We start from the raw sequence: 22654 nt of genomic DNA, 5'->3' as shown, positions 1-22654 counted from the left end.
AAGCACATTATTCAGGAAGGCACCATATTACACAAAGTATGTTTGAAAGAACGAAAGCTATTTAATCTAAAATTTGAGGAAACCTAAGAGTTGTCTATATTAATACACTTTGATATGCAAGCAAGAGATAGCAACTCAAAATGGTTTAAGGAAAAAGCAGATATATTGATTCAGGAGCTCAGACTATGTTGTATGAACTTAATCTTTCTTTGTCCTTGGCTCTACCCTTCTCTTTCTTGGCTTTCTTCTCAGTTACGATTGTTCCTTGTTTGAGTGGCACCACATTCCCTTCCTATACCCTCAGTAACTCTAGAGGAAAAGGAGAATCCAGTCTTCCAACACTGTCAACAAAAGTCCTTGACTCACTGACTCTAAATGACTTGGTTTTGGTCTAATCCCTACCCCTCAACCCTAGAGAAAACATAGTTGAAGGAAAGGTGGTTCTTTAAGGAAATTTGTGTTCTTTCTACAAAGAGGAAAAGCAAATGCCAGGCAGGCAGAAACAAAAGATGTCCTATATCAACCTTCAAGTACATAGGGGGTTCTCTTGTGGATAAGGGGATTAACTTCTGTGAGGCCCCAGAAATGAGAAGCAGCCCACTTACAGGAACCTCATAGGAAAGCAGATTTCAGCTCACCTCCCCAAAAGGACATTTGTACCGTTAAACCATTAGCAGTTGAAACAGGCTACCTCAAGATGTGCCAAGTACCAGGTCCTTCCACGTGTTCAGACTCAGGCCAGATGGGCAGCTGTCAGTAGTGTTATGCAAGGAATTCCTACATCAGGCAGAGCTTTGCCTGCATGACCTCTAAGGCCTCTTTTGCCTCTACAATTCTATTATCCTTGTTAATATCCACAATTCAATTTGCAGTACAGGATAAACAAACCAACCTAATTTGATCTGGAACTTCTGCAGGCTATCACAGGTCATTTAATCTAAAACACATGGCTGTAGTCATTACTATGTTTTCTGAAATCATCTAACAGACGTGATCCTTAACAAGGTTTCCATGTTATTAGTTTCACTTACTTTTTTCTTTCTTCCAGTCTCCTGCTTATTATACAATTGCCCTTCATTCTCCTTTAGATTGGGGTGGAGAGGAGCATGAAAGAGTTTTCTTCTTTCTGCCTTTCTCCACTTAAATCTTATAATAGGTGAGTTCCAACTAAAATTACATTAGTTACCTTTGAATTTAGCTTTTACTTTGCAGGTTTAAGAATCTATGAGACATGAGAGTGAGGGTCATGCATAATCATAGTTCTGGACAAAGTTTATTAAGGAAAATTTTCGAAGAAGGAAGACAGATTTTTAATTTGATATCAAAAATTAATTTATAAATTTAACATACTGCAGTGTTATTAGAGTGCCAAACCACTTGAGCCATACTCATGAAAAAATAAGCACATTTGTGTTAAATAGTATTTGCTTCTTTCACAACTGAAAACATCCCCCAAACTCCAACAAAAACGTAAACATACTCTGTTCTGCTTAAACTGGAAATGACATGTTACACAATCCAACCCACAAATAAAATGTTGTTTTTGCCAGGAAATGTCCATCCTTAATAACTGATTATATTTCTTGTCTTTTTCAGTGAACGTTGTGTCAATGTTACAGGAATTTTGGGAAAGCAAGCAGCAACAGAGGGCTGCGTTCCCAAGTGAAGGTGTGGTGGTCTATGAGTCGCTGCCATCTCCTGGACCACCCTTTGTGAGTTATGTGACCCTCCCAGGGGGAAGCTGTTTTGGCAACTTTCAGGTAAGAAGCAACCATATATTGATTGGTGAAAGTTAACTCAGTTAAAGTAGAGTAAGCCCTTTTATAAAATGATAATGTAAGTTTTCTTGATTGTGGTGAAAAAATTGTGCCACAGTCCACTATGTAACACAGAAACTGGTCAGAAGTTCCAATTTTTTTTTTTTTTCTTTTCATGGTCACACCTGTAGCCTGTGGAAGTTCCTGGGCCAGGGGCCAATTTGAAGCTGCAGCTACAGCCCATGCCACAGTAACACCAACACCAGATCCTAGCTCAATCTGCAACCTGTGCTGCAACTTGCAGCAACATCAGGTTCTTAACCCACTGAGCAAGGCTATGGTTTGAACCCGGATCCTCACAGAGACAACATTGTGTCCTTAGCCTGCTGAGCCACAAGGGGAACACCTCAGTTTGTTTGTTTTTTTTTTTTTAAAGGAAGTATTTTTATTAGGGGGGGTGTTGTCCACTGATACCTCTTTATGGAAAATGCATTTTATAGCATTTTATGTGCCTGAAAGCTGCTGCTTTTTTCCTCACTATATCTTAGAATAAATCAAAGAAAAAAGGAACGTGGGCATAGTCCTTCCATCAGGGCTCTTCCATAAGTACAAAGTCTTTACTTTTCATAAAACTTGTAATCAAATACTAATCAATCCGCAGCACACCAGACAGTGAAGGCTGAGACACATGGGGCTGAATTCAGACAGCTGTGTTAATTCTAGGTTCTGCCTCTAAATAACTGTAGACCATTGGGAAACTTATTTAACTCTGGATTTCCCTGACTTTGAGATGGGAAATAATTCCCGTGGGTTTGGTTGTGAGTCATGTAAGATATATATGCCATGTGTTTATCGGGTGTGTAGTAGGTACTCCAAATATTGTTTTGATAATTAGTATAAAGATTCTTCCAGTTGGTTAATTCTTTATTATGTTTATGATGGTTGTAAATGATGATACATTTCTTGTTATATACACCTACTACTCATGCAAAAATACTTATCTACACTAACAGTCAGCATTTGATTATCCAGTGTGTATAGTAAGAAATAATCATTAAGTGACTAGGAAATATCAAACACTGGGCCAAATAATAAGGATATGGTCCATACCTTCAGGAAATAAAGGTACAAAAAATTAGTAATTACATAGAGTTATATTTGAGGGTCAATGAAAGCACTCACATCAAACTATAAGAGGTCTTCATGCTTTGCAAAGAAGAACAGGTTTTATTCTATATAAAATCAAAACTCCTGAAAGTTTCTGAGCAGGAGGGTGATATATTCAAATGTGTTTCAGACAGATTACTCCGGCAGGAGCATGGGCTTTCAGAACTGACACTGCCAGCTGGCAATGTCTCCTGAGCAGTGATCAGCAGTGGATTTTGACCTCTAACTCATGAGAGTGAATTGCCTGATGAGGATAATTTGAAAGTGGGTCTAGAAGCCTTAGAATAGAGATTGATTTAACCTTAGACACTTAGACATGGATGAGGGGCAAGGAAGGGGGAAGAAAGAGGAGCATCAGAGGAAGGGATTCTCTAATCCATGTGAGCCTCAGCTCCATCATTAGGCATTCTAAGGTGAAGGCTGCCAACTTGTACAAAGCGCCCATCAGACTTCCCATTAAGCGACAGCTTTCTAGGAAAACAGACCTACTCAGCCACAGAGCAGGGTCTTGCCAGACGCCTGACGGAATATTTTCTTTTTTTTTTTTTTTTTTTTTGGTCCATGAATGTCAGTAGCCTAAAGATCAGCAAACATTTAAGGAAAACCAAAAGCAAAAGGAAAAAGGCAAAGGCAAGCAAACAAAAGAACAGAAATCATTCAAGCACAGAGTATATTAGAGACTATTATAGTGCTTATCTTCAGAAAATTGTGGGAGGATAAATATCACTAAAACTGCTATGAGAAAAGAAGTAAGCAGGGCACGTGAAATTTAAAATGTGATTGCCAAACTAGAATAATAAATATGAATAAATAAAAGTGAGTAAACAGATAAGTAGATGTGTATCACAGACAAATTGCTAAAGGATAACAAAATAAAAAAAGTAAATGTTCTAGAACTTAGAGCAAAAAGACAAAGAGATGGAAAAAGATAGGACTGGAGACATGGGGATAAATCCTGGAAGGTAAACATTAATTTAATAAGAGTTCTGGAAAGAGACAAAGGAAATAAAGGAGAGGAAGTAAATAACAGAAGCAATTTTCTTTGAGTTAAAGCACACATTTTTGTATTAAAATTGCCCACCATATTTCAAGTAGAATCACGAGAAAAAAAAATCACATAACTCTGTGGCTGTATGGAACTTAGGGACAGCATTCTGTTTGAAAGATGAATCAAGGGACTTTTGTGTACTGATCTCACTTCTTTTTCCCCCAAGGTAGATTGAATTTATATGTAGGATAGCTTAGGGGGGAGCTGATGAAATAGGGTAAAAACTGGCAAACCTGATCAATAGCACCAAAAACTATTTCTTTGAAAAGATAAATAGGAAAGACAAATATTTGGCATTTTTGAGTAAGGGAAAAAAAAAAAAGACATATACTACACTAAGCATGAGAGAGGGGTTGCAAATTACAGGAGTGTGTATAGGAATACTCCGTGAACTATTTTTGAAAACATGTAAGCAGATAATCTTAACTACTTTCTGGGAAATCTCCATATTATCTTTGCAGTTCTTCTAGAAGTCTAAAATTATTTCAGAATAAAAAGTAAAACAGGAGTTCCCATTGTGGCAGAAATGAATCCAACTAGTAACCATGAGGTTTGGGGTTCAATCCCTGGCTTTTCTCAGTGGGTCAAGGATTTGGCATTGCCATGAGCTGTGGTGTAGGTCACAGATGTGGCTCGGATCCTGTGTTGCTGTGGCTGTGGTGTAGGCTACCAGCTGTAGCTCAGATTTACCCACTAGCCTTGGAACAGCCCTAAAAAAAACAAACAAACAAAAAAAAAAGTTAAATGGAAAAAATGGCTCCAGTGACTCCCTATTACTTTCTTTAATTAAAGTCTAAATTCCTTATTCTGGCAGTAAAGACTTTACAAGGGCTCCATATTTTCCACCTTTATCTCTCTGAACTCCTCTTCTGACACCCAGGGCAGACTAAACAGGCCTGACTCTTCCTTGTTCATGCCTTGACCTCTTCCAGCCACTCCCACACTCACACTGTGACCTACTTACGAAGTGCTGTTACCCTCTTTGCTTCATGTCTAAACTCTACCTTCCAAGACTTCACTCACATATCACATTCTCCATGAATTTTCCCTGAGTCTCCTTGATGGAAATCTCTCCCTCTGATTTCCCAAAGCAGTTTTCTCTATTACTCTTCTAGTATTTAATGCTTTTCACCTTATGCTACAGCTACTTATATGTGTGTTCTATCTCTTTAATAAAATGGCCTCAGGGACAGAGTCTGTTATCTCTGTGATGTCAATCACTGTGATTTGTGTGTAGAAAAGTGCCTAATAAATATTGTTGAATGAATAGCTAAATGATGAATAACAGTCCCAAGAAGCAATGAAATTTATATTCGTTCATTTTTTAATATAATCACTATTGCCTGATATACAAAATAGTGTATACTAATATATATAATATAATATATCAACTAAGATATTTCTCTGCAAGATGGTGGGCTGGGAAGGAAAAGTCAGTAACATTAAAATCAGCTGATATTGTTAGGTTCCTATTTTTGGTTAAAGTTTTGAAAGTGCATTAATTTGAAACTACTGACTTTAGAAATCTCTAATTCTCTCTCAATTTCATTAATGCATAGTAACTTCTCTCCACCCTATACCCATGTCCTTGAATAACCAAGATTTGACCACACGCCTAGGTATGCATTATTTTTGTTCAGATGTAACAAGTACATTCATTATAGTATATCTAGAATAATCCATTTGACAGATCAGTGAACAGATCTAGAGGATGCAAATCTAAGAAATTCTGATGTTCTTGTTTTTGTTTTTACCTTGAGAATTACGAATTTCCTAATTGTCTCATGAAATTCCACCCCAAATGATAAGACTTCCTGTACGTAGTAAATTCACCATCCTCCCTGTGGTCTTTAAAAAATAGAAAACAAAATGAAAAAACTAAACTCTTCAGTAGGGAGGCCTCTCGGTGATCTCTCTGATCATTTCAGGGTTTCCTTTTCCTCATGTTTAAATCATCATATTTTAAAGTTCTCAAGAGGATTGTTAACATCCTTGCTTTAAAAGATCCAGAATTTCCTGAATCGAATATGTTTTGAAAATGTGTTTGGGTGATTGGCAGCCAAATCTGGCCCCTTAACCCAGTTAGCCCCCCAAAAAATGTGATTTGAGAAAGAAACACCAGGAATTAAAATAAAGAAAGAAAATTTATCCTAAAGCAATGTCCTTACACTTTTCTTGGTCAGTTCAAACACCGTCTTAAATGCTGTTTTCACCATATAACATTTCATCATATTTTTGCCAGCAGTTGGCCTGTAAGAGCCTATATGCTCATTCCTGCAATGCCTTTCACGTAATCAAATGTCACCCTTGTGCACTGCAAATCATTTCACGATGGATTAAATGCCAAGACCATGTGTTGGGACATGGAGAAACCATTATGCCAGCAGTAGCCTTCTTACTGAGCCGTGGACGTCACCTCCAATGGTGCCAAGTAATTGAAAATACTTGAAGTGGAGTATGGGACTGGATTGCAGGATTAATCCTTCTGTGTCATGAAAGCTGTAAGAGATTATGCTCATTCATTCTTTAGAAAAGTGGTATTCAGGCTGAGCTTTAGTTTTCTGATTAATCAAAGGAAAGCAGTCAAAAGGCTCTGGTGGACACAAACCACTGATTTTATGCAAAGAAACCTCCCACTGAAGTAAATGGGAGGCTTGTGTCCAAGAAGACTAATTAAAGAATTTTCGGTTAGTTTTGATGCCACAACCTGAAAAAAACAGAGCTGGAGGGGAAGAAAGCAGACATAACCCTCCCTTTTAACCATGCCTTCATAAACTACTATGGTATAGAAAAAGAGAAGTGAAAGCATGAATCATTCTTGAATTCCTAAACCATAAATAAAATGACCAATTGTTACTAAATTATTTTTCTTTTGGAAAGTTATATTGAAACCCATTTGTGCTTATTGTGTCTTTTATAAAAGAAGCCATCTTCTAATATTACAGGCATTAAGTAGGAATTCATGCATTTTAGATGTATTTTCTCTATGCCATTTTTGTCTAGGAAGTTAATCCTTCCCTAGCCACATATCATAACCATGAAAACTTGCAGTAATTCCCATTTTTTTACAATAAGAGCAACACAAGGGCCATCAGAGCAATGTCTGGCTCCCCTCTTTATGAACTCAGAAAGCCACTTATTGTTTCAGCAGCTGTTTTTGTTTCCAAATCCAAAACGGGAACTTAATTGAGTATTTTATCTTATTTTATATTTTGATTAAAAGGTTTGTGATTCAAGTTTTGTTTTCAAGCCAGTCCCGTGGTCTTCCATAGAGTCTTCTAGAATGATTTGGATTAAAGAATTTTATTCTTATTTGGAATAAAAAGTAAAAATTTCTTTGAGTATAGTATTAGACCATGTGATCACTTAACGTGCACAAGTTTCGACTGAATAAAAAATATATTCCCTAGCTGAAACACTGATATAATAGCTCGATTTATTTGACGTGCAGAACACTAATCCATTGTGGTATATCACACCTTTTTCACTGAAGGATTTTGTTATTGTTGTTAAAATTGCTTCAGCAAAACAGGTGTTAAACACTGGGGTCAGGTACTTAGGCTGTTTGTATCATGTCAGGCACTAAGTGAAACTGAGACATTTAATATTTCCATAGGCAAGCTGGTGATTTATTTATTTATTTTTATTTCAACCAATTTTTGACATGTGTAAGGGGCTGTACAGTTGTGTGACATGAGAGGGAACATTCAGAGCAGGTGAGTTTCTTTTAAAGCACTGTCTCTGAAAGACCTTCCGTTTTTATGCCACTTGGTTTTCAAACCAAAGCCTTTCCAAGGTACTCCCTAAAAGGAGAGGAGTATTTGCTTTTGTTTTGTTTTAGTTACTTTTAAGGGGTGGTAAACATTCTTCACCTGTATTATCAGATATAAAACATGTTTTATATTTTTATGTATTGAAAGATTCTTCTCAAAATCCAGGGAATTAAAAGTATATTTAAATAACAGTAAACTAAGTTTATAAAATTAAGTTTTTCCTGAGAAAAAGGGACTAAGAGAAAATTTGATTGATTCATAGACTTGGCTAAGTGGAATTGTAATGTTCTCTTTTTACTGATTATTAAATGAGGCCTAGCCTTGACATTCCATAACGCAAATAGAGATTTAGGTCCTGCCATAAAATCGAGACGCCTATCCCACACTAATGCTGTTTTCATGCCAACTATTACTGTTTGAAATCAGGCAAGACCTTTTGTCTATCCCTAGAGTTGTATACCTTGAGGCAGACACATGACAGGCTATGCACTGTAACTTAACTTCTAAAGGAGGTCTTTCCCGGAAGAAATCTCCACAGGAAAGCATCCTGTTTTGCACATAATGAGACTCAAAGATAGGAAGGTTGTGTAGTTCCCTTCATGGCTCAGTGGTTAACTAACCAGACTAGGAACCATAAGGATGCGGGTTCTATCTCCGGCCTTGCTTAGTGGGTTAAGGATCTGGCATTGCCAGGAGCTGTGGTATAGGTCACAGACGTGGCTCGGATCCCATATTGCTGTGGCTGTGGCTGTGGCCCGGCAGCTGTAGCTCCAGTTTGGGCTGGGAACCGCCACATGCCACAGGTGCGGCCCTAAAAACCGGAAAAAAAAAAAAAAAAGATAGGAAGGTTAGTTATAACCCTTTCCCATTTGAAAGTCAAATGTCAGCAAATGATCAGGCATTAATGACTTACCCATTTAACTAGGAGCACGTATTATTTAAAGGGGATCTTTCAATTTATTCCCCAGCCCTCTTTTCTAACTTTAACTTTTTTTTAATCAAGAAAGTGAATAAAGTCATTCACATCTTGCTATTCCAAATAAAACAGCAACATGTAGTGAAAGGAACACTTGGGGAAAGACTTCGTGGTAAATAGACTTGGGACAATCTCCAGGGGAGTCTCCCAGCCTTCGCTGATGAACTTTAGGAAGATGCTCACTGTATCATGAGTTGCTGAGTGAGGAAGAAAGACTGACTCCCTCTTTCCCCACCTCTACCCCCTCCATCCCTCTCAGGGCAATCAGAGCCAAGTCCTTTTACATCAAAGCAACTACAAAAATAAACCAAAACTTTGAGCCCTGATCAATTCATCTTGTCTTCACCTTAACTTGAAAAAAGAATAAAAAGAAAAGAAAAAAGGAAAAAGAAAAAAAAAAAAAAACCTTGAGGAGCAAAACACAACATGGTTTTGTAATAGTTACCAGGGACCTTGGTCTAGGTATGTGTGTAGAATAGCATTTGCAGCAGAGGTAAATGAGGAGGAGCCCAGGTGGTTTATATTATAAAAATAACATTCTGACCTACCATGTGCATGAAACGTTTCTTTCAGTTGACAGGAACTGGTGAGTTTTCTCTGAAAATTGGACTCCCAGACCAGTCCCCTCCCCCACACCTAGCAAAGACCACCTCCCCCCCCCCCATTCCCAGCACACACAGAGCTCTAAATTGTTCCCAATGTATTTGCAGCCAGCCTGACCTACAGAGAAAGAGACACGATATTAACCTGGGTGACTGAGTTTCAAGCGTTGCCCTTTTTCACATCACCATCTGGAAGAGGAAAAAAATGCTAATATATCCACAATTAGATAAATTGGAACACATGCAAATATTCATGCCTAGACCAGGGAAGTCAAGGTTTTAAAGAACTTTTAAAGGGACAATTAGCAGCAGGGCATTCTCTGTGCTGATGGCTTGCTGTCAGAATGAAACTGAGGTGTTGGTGACATTGACCAGAGCTGGCAAGCTGTACACACAAACTCTGCAAGTCAGTTGCTGAGACTTGGACTCTGAGTCACAGAAGCAAAATGTTCCCAACCACCTGAAAGACAGACTTGACAGCCTGAAGGATCTGGGCAAGAATTCTCACCTCTTACAGAGTCAGTTTATTTGGTTTTGCCACCTGCCAAGCCCCAGCTTGGGACAGCCCCTTGGGTACGATGTACTATTCATGTACTATTGAGCAAATACCAACTAAATAACACTGACCTGCCCTTGGCCTCAGAGAGAACAGCATCATCAGCTTTGGGTTTACGTATAGATACAATCCGTCACATATATAATACATGACAGGTCTTATTTAAAAAACCTTGCTCCTTACATACCACTTATCAACTCCTTGGCTTCCATTGGTAGGCACAGAATAAAGTGTACATAACTTGGTTTTATACGTTTAGGATCTGCAAACCCTTTTTTCCTTGAAGTCTTTAAAAAACAAATAGGAAAAATTCTAAGAAGTCTGTCATCTGTTTAAAATGGAGAGAAGTCACTTATATGGATGTCTTTCCACATGCATTTTCCTTAGAAAGTTGGGGTATATGAATAGAAAAATCCTAGTGTCCAGAAACAGCTCCTCAACACAGGTATCCTCCCTATTTTTGAATACAAACCATGGGAAAAATTATCAATAAAGTGAGGGCTACCAGGAAAGGTACTGTTCAGAGTATAAATTGTGTCATGCTGGCCAGAAAACGTTTCTGTGAACAGTGACACACTTATCAATAATTTCAAAGTATTGAATGAGTAATTAACAAACTAGTATATTATTAGGCATTTATATATTTATAACATGTACATAACTACCAAATATTATTTCAATTAGTTTAGGAATTTCTGTACATCCTAAAAAAAATGGACTAGACACTTCTGTTTCAAGACTGCCTACTGACCCACAAATCAACCTAGGTTTAATTTTGCTGTTGTGTAGTATTGTGACACATGGAAAATTATCATGGAAGAAATAATAACTGCTGAGCATAAAATTGAGACCGTTAAGTTAGAAGTGCTTATATATTTCCCAAGAGCTTAATTTTACAAGAGTTTTTTTTTTTTTTTTTTTTTTTTAGCCTGAATGCTACTGTCCTTAACTTTTGTGTAGAGGAGATTTCTCTAGTGAGAAATTAGTATGTTTGATGTTAGCAGAGGTGGATATGCCATAGTGATAGTGTTTATAATAGCATATACATTTGGTCTGGTTCCTGGCCAGGGGGCTCTGACACTCTTGGAATTTCCTAAGTGATATGAGTAATAAAATTATCTTTTATTATTCATAACAGAACTCCTTATACCACACCAGAGTTCATGTTAATGAAGTGACTTTTGGGGAAGCTCCTAGAGATGGAGACTGGTTGCTAGGAGAACCAACTGTGTGATTAGAAGATTAGAATTTTCAGCCCCAACCTCTGACCTCGGAGTAAGGGAGAGGACCTGATGGTTGACTTAATCACAGTGACCAAAGATGTAATCAGTCATTCTTTCGTTATGAAGCCTCCATAAAAATCCTAAATGATGGGATTCAGAGAGCTTCCAGGTCAGTGTACTGTACATATGGAGGTGCTGGGAGGGTGGTTTGCCTGGAGAGGGCTTGGAAGTTCTGAGACCCTTCCCACATACCTTGCTCTATGCATCTCTTTCTCTAGCTGTTCCTGAGTTGTATGCTTTTATAATAAATCCATAACCTAGTAAATAAATTGCTTTCACGGGTTCTGTGAGCTATTCTAGCAAATGATGGAAGCAGAGGAGGAAGTTGTGGAAATCTGTCATCTTTTAGCTGGTTGGTCAGAAACACAGGGGACAACCTAGCCTTCTGATTGGTGTCTAAAGTGAGGACCGAGCCATTAATCTGGGGATACTGATGCTATCTCCAAGTGGACAGTTTCAAAATTGAGTTAAACTGTAGGACACCCAGCTGGCATCACAGAATTAGTTGGTATGGGGGAAAACTCTCACACATTTCATGACCAGAATATAGAGTGTTTTAGTATAGTAGAGGAGAGAGTTCTCCCTTCAGCAATGAATCCAATGAAACTTCTGCATAGCTGCCTTACTACTCACATGCCAGTTTTTTAAATGTGTGTTTTCATATTGTTTTTCTTAAACAAAGCCCCTCAAATTGCGTAAGCTTCGGGCCCCACAAAACCTGGCTCTGCCTCTTCTAATTAGAAATGAGACACAGAAAGGGCAGAAGCTAGAGCAACATTCCTCTAAAAAGTCCTGGATCCACCTGCCTCAGAATCACTGGGAAAGCTTGTTAAAATGCAGAACTCCACTGCAGTCAATCCATCTGAAGAGACTCTGATTCAGTAGGTCAGAGCAGGGCCTTGGGATGTGCATGTTTAGCAGGTGATTTTACTCTGAACACTAAAGTCTTTGAACTATTGGTTTGGATTCCAGGCCTAGGCTTAGTGATATCTTCCTAGTGCACCCTGTAGGGTCCTAGCAGCTTGTTGATGACCTACTATCCATAATAAAATACAGAGCCACAATGAACTGGTCTTGGGAGAATTGCTTATCCAGTGGAACTGGGGAAGTTTAATTTAAAGGACTTTTGCACTTACAGAGTTACCAAACCCATGTTAAAACTGTTGAGCAATCTTATGTGGTAAAAATCTCCAATTCTCTTGGCTCCATACTTAAGGGATCTCTTCCAACCAGCTTGAGACACTTGCAACTGGGGGTGATGTTTGATCTCCTGGTCTAGTCCTCACTGGCCTTTCTCTCTCCATTTTCCTTCTCCTTACAATCCAGGGGGAGGAAAGCATCAAAAGGATAATAGAAGGGAAAAGATATTAATATAATGGTGGCACAGGCCCCTCATCATTGAGCACAGTTTCTTGCAACAATGTACTGCTTCCTCCTTGGCCTCTTCTAAAGGAAGTTGAGTTCATCATGTGGGGATGGGAGGAGTTACTCTTAGAGTCTTATGCTAAAATGACCCATGGAATATCAAAGTTGAAGCTTGAGCGAAAGTGCTGTCTATACTGATTTGGAGAATGCTGTGAGTCTTTAGCCAAGTTATATATCCTCTCTATTCCGAGGTGGGTGACCATTTCTGTGACAAGCAGAACAGTGTTGTGGTGAAAAACCTGGGCTCTCCAATCAGACAGACCTGAGGCTGAATATTGTTTCAGTCACTTTTTAAGTTTTATGTCCTTGGGATATGTAACCTCTGTTTTCTCATGGGTGAAATAAGGATAACAACAAAACCAACCTCCTAGGATTGTGGTAATAACTAAATGTGACAACCGACATAAAGTGTTTAGCTCAGCACCCAGCACATAGAGTCAGCAATGAGGATTACTCTTCGTGAGCTCTCCCTCAAGGGTGGGATGAGGGAGTTCCCAGTTACCTAATGTGAGCAAAGCCTTTGTTTTAGCTATCTTCAGCTGGGTAACAAATCGCCTCAAAACTTACATTGATTTTTTTCATACTTTTTGAGGATCAGGAATCTGGAAGCAGCTTAGTTGTGTAGTTCTGGCTCAGGATCTCACAGTGGTTGCAGTCAAGCCATCTGTTGAAGCTGTGATCGATCCGAAGGCTTGATCAGGTCTGGAGGATCAGCTTCCAGTCTCACCCAGAAGGCTGCTGGCAAAGGCATTAGGAGGTTCCTTAGCACGTGTGCTTTTCTGTAGGACTGCTCACAACATGGCAGCTAACTTTTCCCAGAGAAGTCTGTCCAAGAGAGAAAGCAAGTGTGATCAAGATGGAAGCCACAGTGCCTTTTATAATCTAATGACAAAAGTGACATACCATAGGGGGTTCCCTTTGTGGCTCAGCGATTAACGAACCCGACTAGGATCCATGAGAATGTGGGTTTGATTCCTGGCCTCACTCAGTGGGTTAAGGATCCGGAGCTGCCGTGAGCTGTGCTATAGGTCACAGACGTGGCTCAGATGCCACATTGCTGTGGCTGTGGTGTAGGCTGGCAGCTATAACTCCAAATGGACCCCTAGGCTGGGAACTTCCATGTGCCTTGGGTGCGGCCCTAAAAAAAAGTGACGTAACATAGGTTTTGACATATTCTATTGGTTACACAGACAGCCCTGTACAGTGTGGAAGAAGACCGCCAGCGTGTGAATGCCAAAAGGCAGAGATAACTGGGGGCTATCTCAGATGCTGGCTACCACCACTTTTAAATAGTTTTCCTGAGCTATACCACAGGTTCTCTTTATTTGGGGGATGGGTGGGTAGGGGCTTTAATTTTAGATTAGAGCCAAGAAGCTCTGAAATAATTATAGTGGTTTATAATCTACCAGAAATAAAAGGCTTCTAAGCATCAAGATAAATATCTGAGCAGGGTCTGCTAGCCACTTGCAAAGCATGTGGCTCCATATGCTGAAGAAATCCACAGCTGACTTTAGTAAAATCTTGACTATTAAATATTCCAGCTCTGCTGTTTCACAAAGTGCAAAGGACAGAAGTTGTCTCTCTATATTAACAAGTAAGAATGGTTAGTGGATAAGGCACAGTTTACAAATCTGTATTTATGATTGGGGTCTGGCTGAAAAACAGCAAGAATAAACCATACAACCTGGGAAGTCTAATTCCAGCAGGAAGTTGCTTTGAAATAACATCATACTTCATTCACTCCCCAACTGATGTCTTTGACGACCAGTTTGGACACATCAATAAAACGTCCTGTCACCTACCATATTTTATTTCCTTGCAGCGTTTCCCACTGTTTGATGGTAACTCTTAACAGTGCCTGTTCTTAGAGCAGAGCCCACATTCTGATTTAAATTTGCCAAGTAGATTGCTTTCGGCTAAATTTCTTGCCCAAGCCCAGGTCCTTATGGTTTGAGAGGTCCCATTAAAAGATCCCTAAAGAAAAATATGCAGCTTTACTGGCTTGGATTTGTAGCTCCAAAATTTAGAAGAAAGCGGCTGGTTAACATTATAGACATTTTGAAGTACTTGTCTTTCAGAAATGCAAAGAACAATAGCAAGAAAAGCCTTTGATGGCTCAGAATTTATTTTATTTTATGTACTTATTAATTGGTATACTTTCTCCCCCATTTTAACCAAAGATTCTGTATATTGAAACAATAAAATAAGTAAAGACATGTGTTTGCTTTAAAATCTTGATATTGGTTAAGTCTCTTAGTCCTTTTCCATGCTTTCCGGGTAAAGGCTCTTTCTGTTCTCTCAGCCCAGCAGCACTTTGATCTCAGAAGCAGTGCCATTTGGTTGTAAATGTATGTGATGCCTTTGATCTAGTACTTAGCTGGTCTTATTTAAAATAGATAGCTTCTTTTATCTGAGTAGTGTTTACTAGGTCTCTCTCTATGAAAGATGGTTTAAATTGCTATTATTTAGATAGAAAGTTATATAAAGTTTCTTAAGAATGCCCAGATCTGAATCTAATTCTCTAAATTCTAAAACCCCAATGGCATTATTACAGATTTCATACAGCGAATTCCTATTAAAATGAGCTGCTTTTACAGATGTCAGGTAATATTTGTAAAAACTTTCTTTCCTTTTTAAAAGAAAACTGATTTTCCAAACAATAGTAAGCATATCTTACACTCAGGCAAAAAGAGTACTCTCACAGCATCTGAACTTGATGGCCAATTTTCCCTCTGAATTCACGTATTAGTATATTTTTATATTGGGTTATGAATACTATAAAGGGTATCTTGAAATAGGACTTTTGAAGGAAGGAAGTATATATCTTGAATTATCTTCTTTAAGAGAGTCTCTTGACTATTTTGTCAGGTGCTTTAATGACTTGTGTTTGAATTTCTTAGGCTGCATTCAATTATTCACTCAACAAAGTATGTTACAGGTACAAAGACATAGAGATGACCAAGTCATAGTCTCTGCCTTTACCTTGCTCACTGCCTGGGTCAGGAGGCAGAGCACTAGTAGACCGTTACACAGCAGTGTGGTGTGTGCCTCTCATGGATGGTGGCTTTCCCAACCTGCAACTGGGAATGATACAGGGAAGCTTCCTGGAAGAGGAGGCACTCAAGCTTCAGTGAAAATCTGACTCAGAACTCAAGGTCCCATATATTCCCAGACAAGTCTGTAACACAAAAACAAAAACACAAAGGCAACCTTTCTGCCCAGCTCTCCCGATTCCCTGACCCTTGGTTTAACACAGGTGACCTAAATCTTGAGAAAGTTCTAAACCTTGAATTGCTTTGCTACCTGAAGCAACCCAAAGCCTTCTAGCTTGTCATTCAACACTAAGGAGAAAAACATCAAACCACTTTTCACATACATATTTAGATCTTTAGCTCAATTCTTCATTTAAAATAAATATTGGAAATCTCTTTGTGTTGTAAGGTAAAATAGCTGCCTTTAATTGTTCTGTTTTGATAAGCTCCTGACACATATGTTTTGTTTTGTTTTTTTCCATCCTCCTTGGTGTCAAGTTCCTACCATTTCAGAAGTGTTGTCATTACTTCACTCACATACTAACCATGTGTGAGCACTTCCCAAGAGCTGACCCTGGGAGTAGGCACTCTGAAGGATGCTCAAGAAGTATGCAAAGGGCTCTTCCCAGACTTGAAGGTTGGGAGAGGGGCAGGAAGAAGTAATCTGTAGTCGAGTATAGGACCCTTGCACTAACAGTTACAACTATTCTAGGAGGGAGGTTGCAGGGGGAAATATCAGAGGGGCTTGGATTTGTGAAGATGGAGAGGAGAGGCAGCCTCTGGAGGACATAGAAGCATGAGTTGGGAGTGGATCTGTGCAAGAATGGCCACAGCGGGATAGATGAGGTAGAGGCAGGAATGTGCTAAAAGCAAACTGGAGGTTTGGCTTTTTCCCAGTGGTGCTATGAAGCAGGCTACAAAACCACAAAATGAAGTGGCATCCTTTGTACTCTTCTTCTTCTTTGACATCAGTCACCAGCACTATTGATTCTGAGGATCTCATATTCTAGGGAGCAGCAGCCTTGGAGATCAGAGAGCCTAGCTTTCCCATTTGTTCAGTGAAGAAATAAGCTCAAAGTTCAGACAGCCCAGGTCTCACAGTTATCGAGTGGCAGAACCAGGGTTGCCTGGCCACCTTGTTGACCAGGATCCAGGCCTGAGCTTTTCTTTCTGGGCTTTTTTTCCTGCTAGGAGTCCTAGAATAGGATCTAGGACCCTAGACAGTACTCAGAAGCCTGTAGAAAAGAAGGACCTCCAACAGATGTGGGCTCCAGGTACAGTACAGTTCTCATAGGGCTTCATTCTCTATCTGGACACACCTCCCCCAACCAGAGTCCACGCCAAACCAAAACGGGAATAAGAAGAGTTAGTAAGAAAAGAGATGGAGAGGACAGAAAAGAATCAGGATAAGTTCAGCAGACCCATGAAAACCACAAGAAAGCCTGGCTAGGAGGATGGAGAGCAGTATTACATTGGGGAAAAGTGTTTTTTTGTGTGTAAGTTACTAATCATAGGCTCCCTATGGCCCCTTACTTCAGGAAAACCAAATGGAGTATGTCCCACCTAAACTGCATGAACTGAGAAAGGTAGAAAAAGTTGTCCTCAAGAAAATCAGGAAACTATTATTAGAAGAAGATGAGGAATAAATGCTAGAAAATCAAAAACAATAGATTTTGACAACAGCCCACTTGTTCTGACCTGAAAGTTAAAAAGTGTAAGCCTGGAGCTCCCATCATGGCTCAGTGGTTAATGAACCTGACTAGCATCCATGAGGGTTCAATCCCTGGCCTCGCTCAGTGAGTTAAGGATCTGGTGTGGCAGTGAGCTATGGTGTAGGTCACAGATGCAGCTCAGATATGGCATTGCTGTGGCTCTGGTGCAGGACAGCAGCTACAGCTCCAATTCGACCCCTAGTCTGGGAACCTCCAATGCTGTGGGTGCGGCCCTAAAGAGACACACACACACACACAAAATATATAGGCCTGAGATCCCATGTGCCAGATATTCTCAGTGCTTTCTCTATATTAACTAATTGAACCTATCCTCAATCCTATGACACAGGACTACCCTTATTCTCATTTACAGAGGAGGAAATTGAGGCACAGAAAGACTAATTTGCCCAAGGTCTTTCAGCTAAGTAAGTACCAGAGCTGGAATCTGAACCCAAGGGCTCTGACTCCAGAACCTGTGATGCTAATTATTGTGTTAAAGTTTCTGACATTTTCTTTCTTTCCTTACTCCTTTTTTTCCCCTGAAATAAGGATTTGAGGAAGGCCCTTATAATTAATACAATAGTAGCTATTATTACTTTTTTTGTTGTTTATTAGCAGTATAAAAGCCTCTGGTAGTAGATATTCAGTGACTGTGAAATAAGACAAAGAGCATTTGAAGACCAACTAAGACATTTGCATAGGCTCTAGGGCGGAAAGAAAACCTTCGTGATCTTCAGGAGATTAGCAGTGGGTACAAAAGAATAGGTGCAGACAGTTAAATGTATAAATAGAAACGTCCAGAGACCCATTGAAATGGGAAAGATGTTGAGATGCGGAACTCTTTAATGACTTCTTTTCTCCTTCCCTTCTTAAGTGCTGCTTAAGTAGAGCTGAGGCCAGACGGGATGCAGCTAAAGTGGCCCTAATCAACTCCCTCTTCAATGAGCTGCCCTCTCGCAGGATCACCAAGGAATTCATTATGGAGAGTGTGCAGGAAGCAGTTGCCTCCACCAGTGTGAGTACCCACCAGGGAAGGGAGGGGTTGGCTGCCCTGAGAATACTGAGGCATTTGAATCTTGGGAGACGCTAATGTGAATTAGTTCTTTAAGATTGGGCAGGTTTAATTTTTAACCCCGTTAGATCATTAATTTTCAGCGCAAAGAACATTTGGATTGGAAATCACAAAATTGGAACTAGCTCCCTTTTCTATGTCTCATTAATATTCTTGGGTCACAATTAATCAAGCTTTAACTCGAGGTAGATATTTTGATCCACCTTGATTTTATTCAAATGTCTGAGGTACATTGATTCTTTTAAGTCTTGAAAATGCATGCAGTTGAATACTACTTTAATCTAGAGATAAAGAAGCTCAGTTTTCCCCAAAGTTGACTAATCATAAAAATTATCTGAAGTGTTTATTAAAACAATTTGCCAATTCCCCAATTCCCCAGCCCCGGTGTATTTAAGGAAGCACTGACTGTTTGGACATGGGAAAAGCCGTCTTCCCAATATTTGCTACCTATTAAAATTAATATTAATTGCCTTTTTTCAGAGAACTTTGGAAATTTCTATAATGGACATAATTAAATGCAAAATGCTTTAAGGGCCAAAAACTCTATCTTAGAGATTTAAATAGGACATTTTCTCAGCAATCCAGAAGTAGATGATTTGCCCCAGGAATTAGTTGTAGTTCCTGTTCCTTTTACCTCCAAGCTGTAAAGCATGAAGGAAGCCTGGAGCTCCACTGGGGCAAGTGTCACTCTGAGTGTCTCCCAAGTGTAGGAGCTTGGCATTACCAAAGAGATTAGCCACCTCCTGGCTTCGCCTTTGCATGGATAAACCCCATTTGAGATTTTCATTCTTTGATTCCCTTAATCTAACTGTCATTCTGGAGAAGCTGCTGATAATGGATGTGACATTATCACACCAGCAGTGACCTTTTTGCTCCTTTTCCCCTCATAAATGCTCTTATCACGTGGAGGAGAGATAAGAGGACAGGCAGTGGGCAGAGAGTGGTTGTCCTGGCAGAGAGATATCAGGGAGCTCTGTTCTATATCTGCTCTGAGGATGAAAGGAAGCCTTTATTTTCCTGCCTTGTAAATTTCAAGTGCCTTTGAGGAAGAAAAGTTAGGAAAATGATGTCTGATTTATATGTTCAGAATTTACTCAGGAGCAGGGAGGGGCCCTCAGTGTAAATGTAATTTATCATTTTTTCATGGAAATTTGTAAGGAAAGAGGATATATACGGTTTGCAGGCTTCTGGATGGATTTCCTCTGGGATATTTAAAAAGCCAACATAAATATTTCAGTAGTAGTGTGTTAATGTTATTGCATTCAAAAGCTATAAATTTGCTGCTATCTGATGCCAGCAGTTGTTTGTTCAGTCTCACAAAGCCATTGCCCACCTTCCTAGGAATCCAAGACCATGGGATATTGAAGGGCAGGCCCCAGTGTCAAACCAGAGCTCAAGTTAGCTTTTTTAATGCCACTCCCCTTAACCAAATTGAAAGGGAATTTCATTTCTTTCCATCACCCACCCACCTTGTTTCCAAAAGATTAAGTGGTCCAGAAGTGAAAAAATAGAAACCCAAATCCGAGTCCCCCGGCTGAACACCAGTATATTAAGAAAAGATCTCATTAAAAATCATGGTAAGTGGGAGTTCCTATTGTGGTTCAGCAGTAACAAACCCTACCAGTATCCATCAGGATGTGGGTTTGATCCCTGGTCTTGCTCAGTGGGTTGCAGATCCAGCATTGCCATGAGCTGTGGTGTAGGTCACAGATGCAGCACGGATCTGGCGTTGCTATGGCTGTGGTATAGGCCAGCAGCTACAGCCTGGGAACTTCCTTATGCCATATGCGTGGCCCTCAAAAAAAAAAAAAATCACAATGATTAAATATGATTAGTTTATACAACCAAAGAATTTTTTTTCTGCCAGTTTCATAATTTGCTTCATGATCATCAGAAACTTTAAGAGCAAGGTCGACATTTCAAGAGTTCATTAAAAGATGAAAGTAGCCTGAGAGGACAACTGTTAGAACATTAATGCCACCACCAACAAAAACCCTGTGGAAAGAAGTGAGATTTCTGCTTTGGGATAATTATTCTTTTTGAGTATTAATCAGTTTATATTCTAATCAAAAACTAGATTCAAATTGATTCCAAATCCTTCTTACTCTGAGTGATGGTGAGATTAAGGATTTTATCCCAAATCTTCTGGAGACTTGGTTTTAGAATGACACCTGAAGGGCTAGGACAATGGGAGACTCGCTGTGAAGTCACAGGATTGATTCATGACCACCCAGAGAAGAGAAGGAAAAAAGCTCTAGTATTCTCTTTTCTGCTTCCTTCCCAAGGGCACTCTGGATGATGCAGATGACCCCAGCACCAGCATCGGAGCCTATCACTACATGCTGGAGTCTAACATGGGGAAGACTATGCTGGAATTTCAGGTACCTGACTTCCTGCTACATGTTTATTCTGCTACACAACCCAGAAGTCTAGGAGAATACCACTCTTATCACTAATAGCTCCTGTGCCAATAATCTACTACTTTTTTTGGTCATATTATTTTAATTTAAAGTTTTGTTGAAGTATGGTTGATTTAGTATGTTGTGATAATTTCTGTTGTACAATAAAGTGATTCAATTATACATATACATACATCCATTCTTTTTCAGATTCTTTTCCCATATAGATTATAACAGAATACTATTCATTTTAATTTAACCCTCTTAGAATCCAGCACCTAACTTTTAGCCATAGCTCAATAGGCTAAAACCAACAAGCAAACAAGGCACAATCTTTGCTTTTTTAAAGGGAAGTTAAAGACTTAAGCTAAGAAACAGGTGAAGAACATTACTGTCTTATGATCCCATTAACTTCTTACCAGCTTTTCTGTATAAAGCTGCCCCTTAAGCCAAATCAGTTTGAACTGTTGGTTGTGACCATTTGATTCTTAATTTTTAGAAGTTAGAGATGAAGGTGCCTGCAATATATATTAAAAAGATCCCCCCTCCATTATGATATTCCTGTTAAACAAGATCTGCCACCTCCTGTCATTAAACAAATCAAAAAATTTAGCAAGCTGTAACCCTTTTCATTCCACTGCTGACAAGCAGTCATAGAACTGTAGAAGTATATTACCTGTTATTTGCAAATTGAACAATTATATTAATAGCAGTAAGAGTCATAATAGCTAACACTTACCGGATGCTTACTTTGTCTGGCACTGTGCTAAGGATTCAACAAATCTTAGCATAACTTAACCCTCACAATAAACATATGAGTATTTATTATCCTCAGGTCATCATTGAAGGACATGTTCCATATGGCCTAGCAAATGGCACAGCCAGGGTTCAGACCCAAGCAGTCTGATTTATGAGCTCACGCTCCTGACTATCACCTATATTGGGCTGGGCAGATGGAAATTCAGTAGTGATCGAGAATGAAATGTGTACTCTCTAAAAACTAAACTTGAATACAGTTGACCATCCATATACATTAATGCTAGTAGAAATCACCATGCAGTATTTTAACAAGGAGACTTTACCCCCAGAATTTCTATTTTTTTAGGTTAGATTCCAGGAAGCAATCAGACATATAAAGTTTTATAGGCAAAATTATTCATCTCAGTGTAATTTACAGTAGTGTTACAGCTGAGCCCCGAAGCCACCAACTTTCCATCCCCTTCTTTGGTACCTTTCAAACTCTTCCTGACTACAGTGGCATAGCCACTTCTCAAATAGATGTGTCCCTCCTGCCTGTTTTTATAAATCAGTAATTTTTCTTATCAGTTTCATGTTTGATTAAAGCAAAAATACTCTTTTTCACCCTGTACTAGGAAAATCATCATCCAGGATTCTCCTTAAGTGGTTGTGGCCCTTTGATGTTGCTTGACTTAAAGCCCATCTGCTGGTGTAGACAAGGGCATACATCAGCTCAGTGGTCCTGAGCCCAGGCTTGGAAAAGGGCAAGTCTATTTTAGCCTGGGTTAGCTCCTCACCTCTAAATCTCTTTCCTTCTTTGTTTGTGAATCAGCCAGAATAACAGTGGCAGTGCTACCTCACTGTGCCATAGTTAAGATTAAATGGGACCACACAGAGAGTCCAGAATAGTTCTTGACATAAGATAAATGCTCAGTAAAAGTTAACAACTATTATTATATATATATTTCTTTTTTTTGTCTTTTTTTTTTTAGAGCCACACCTGCAGCATATGGAAGTTCCCAGGCTCAGGGTTGAATTAGAGCTGTAGCTGCCGGCCTACACCACAGCCACAGCAACATAGGATCCGAGCCACATCTGTGACCTACACTACAGC

The 22654-nt window shown here is 39.4% G+C and overlaps 2 protein-coding genes across 3 annotated transcripts in view; one reads left to right on the top strand and one right to left on the bottom strand.

Moving 5' to 3' along the window:
- Positions 1–22654, top strand: part of LIX1 (limb and CNS expressed 1) — a 51439-nt gene that overhangs the window by 15845 nt on the left and 12940 nt on the right. For both annotated transcript variants that reach the window (XM_085014108.1, XM_085014109.1), the window contains exons 2-4: positions 1597–1760; positions 18206–18346; positions 20689–20784. In XM_085014108.1, coding sequence (XP_084870234.1) covers positions 1597–1760; positions 18206–18346; positions 20689–20784 — 401 coding nt within the window. The remainder of the gene's footprint in view (positions 1–1596; positions 1761–18205; positions 18347–20688; positions 20785–22654) is intronic.
- The window catches only part of LOC100511185 (2'-5'-oligoadenylate synthase 1-like), a 54992-nt gene continuing 37611 nt past the window's right edge, over positions 5274–22654 (bottom strand). Inside the window, exons 15-19 of the transcript XR_014838411.1 lie at positions 15570–15765; positions 14390–14561; positions 13155–13412; positions 9469–9512; positions 5274–6471 (exon numbers count right to left, since the gene is read on the bottom strand). The gene's annotated coding sequence lies outside the window, so the exon portion shown is untranslated. The remainder of the gene's footprint in view (positions 6472–9468; positions 9513–13154; positions 13413–14389; positions 14562–15569; positions 15766–22654) is intronic.

Source organism: Sus scrofa, chromosome 2 (assembly GCF_054392235.1).
Source record: "Sus scrofa isolate SSC_HxYL_T2T_F1_AM1 chromosome 2, Sscrofa_HxYL_maternal_Yorkshire_Landrace_v2.0, whole genome shotgun sequence".
Taxonomy (NCBI): Eukaryota; Metazoa; Chordata; class Mammalia; order Artiodactyla; family Suidae; genus Sus; species Sus scrofa.
This window is presented reverse-complemented; position numbering and strand designations above follow the sequence as displayed.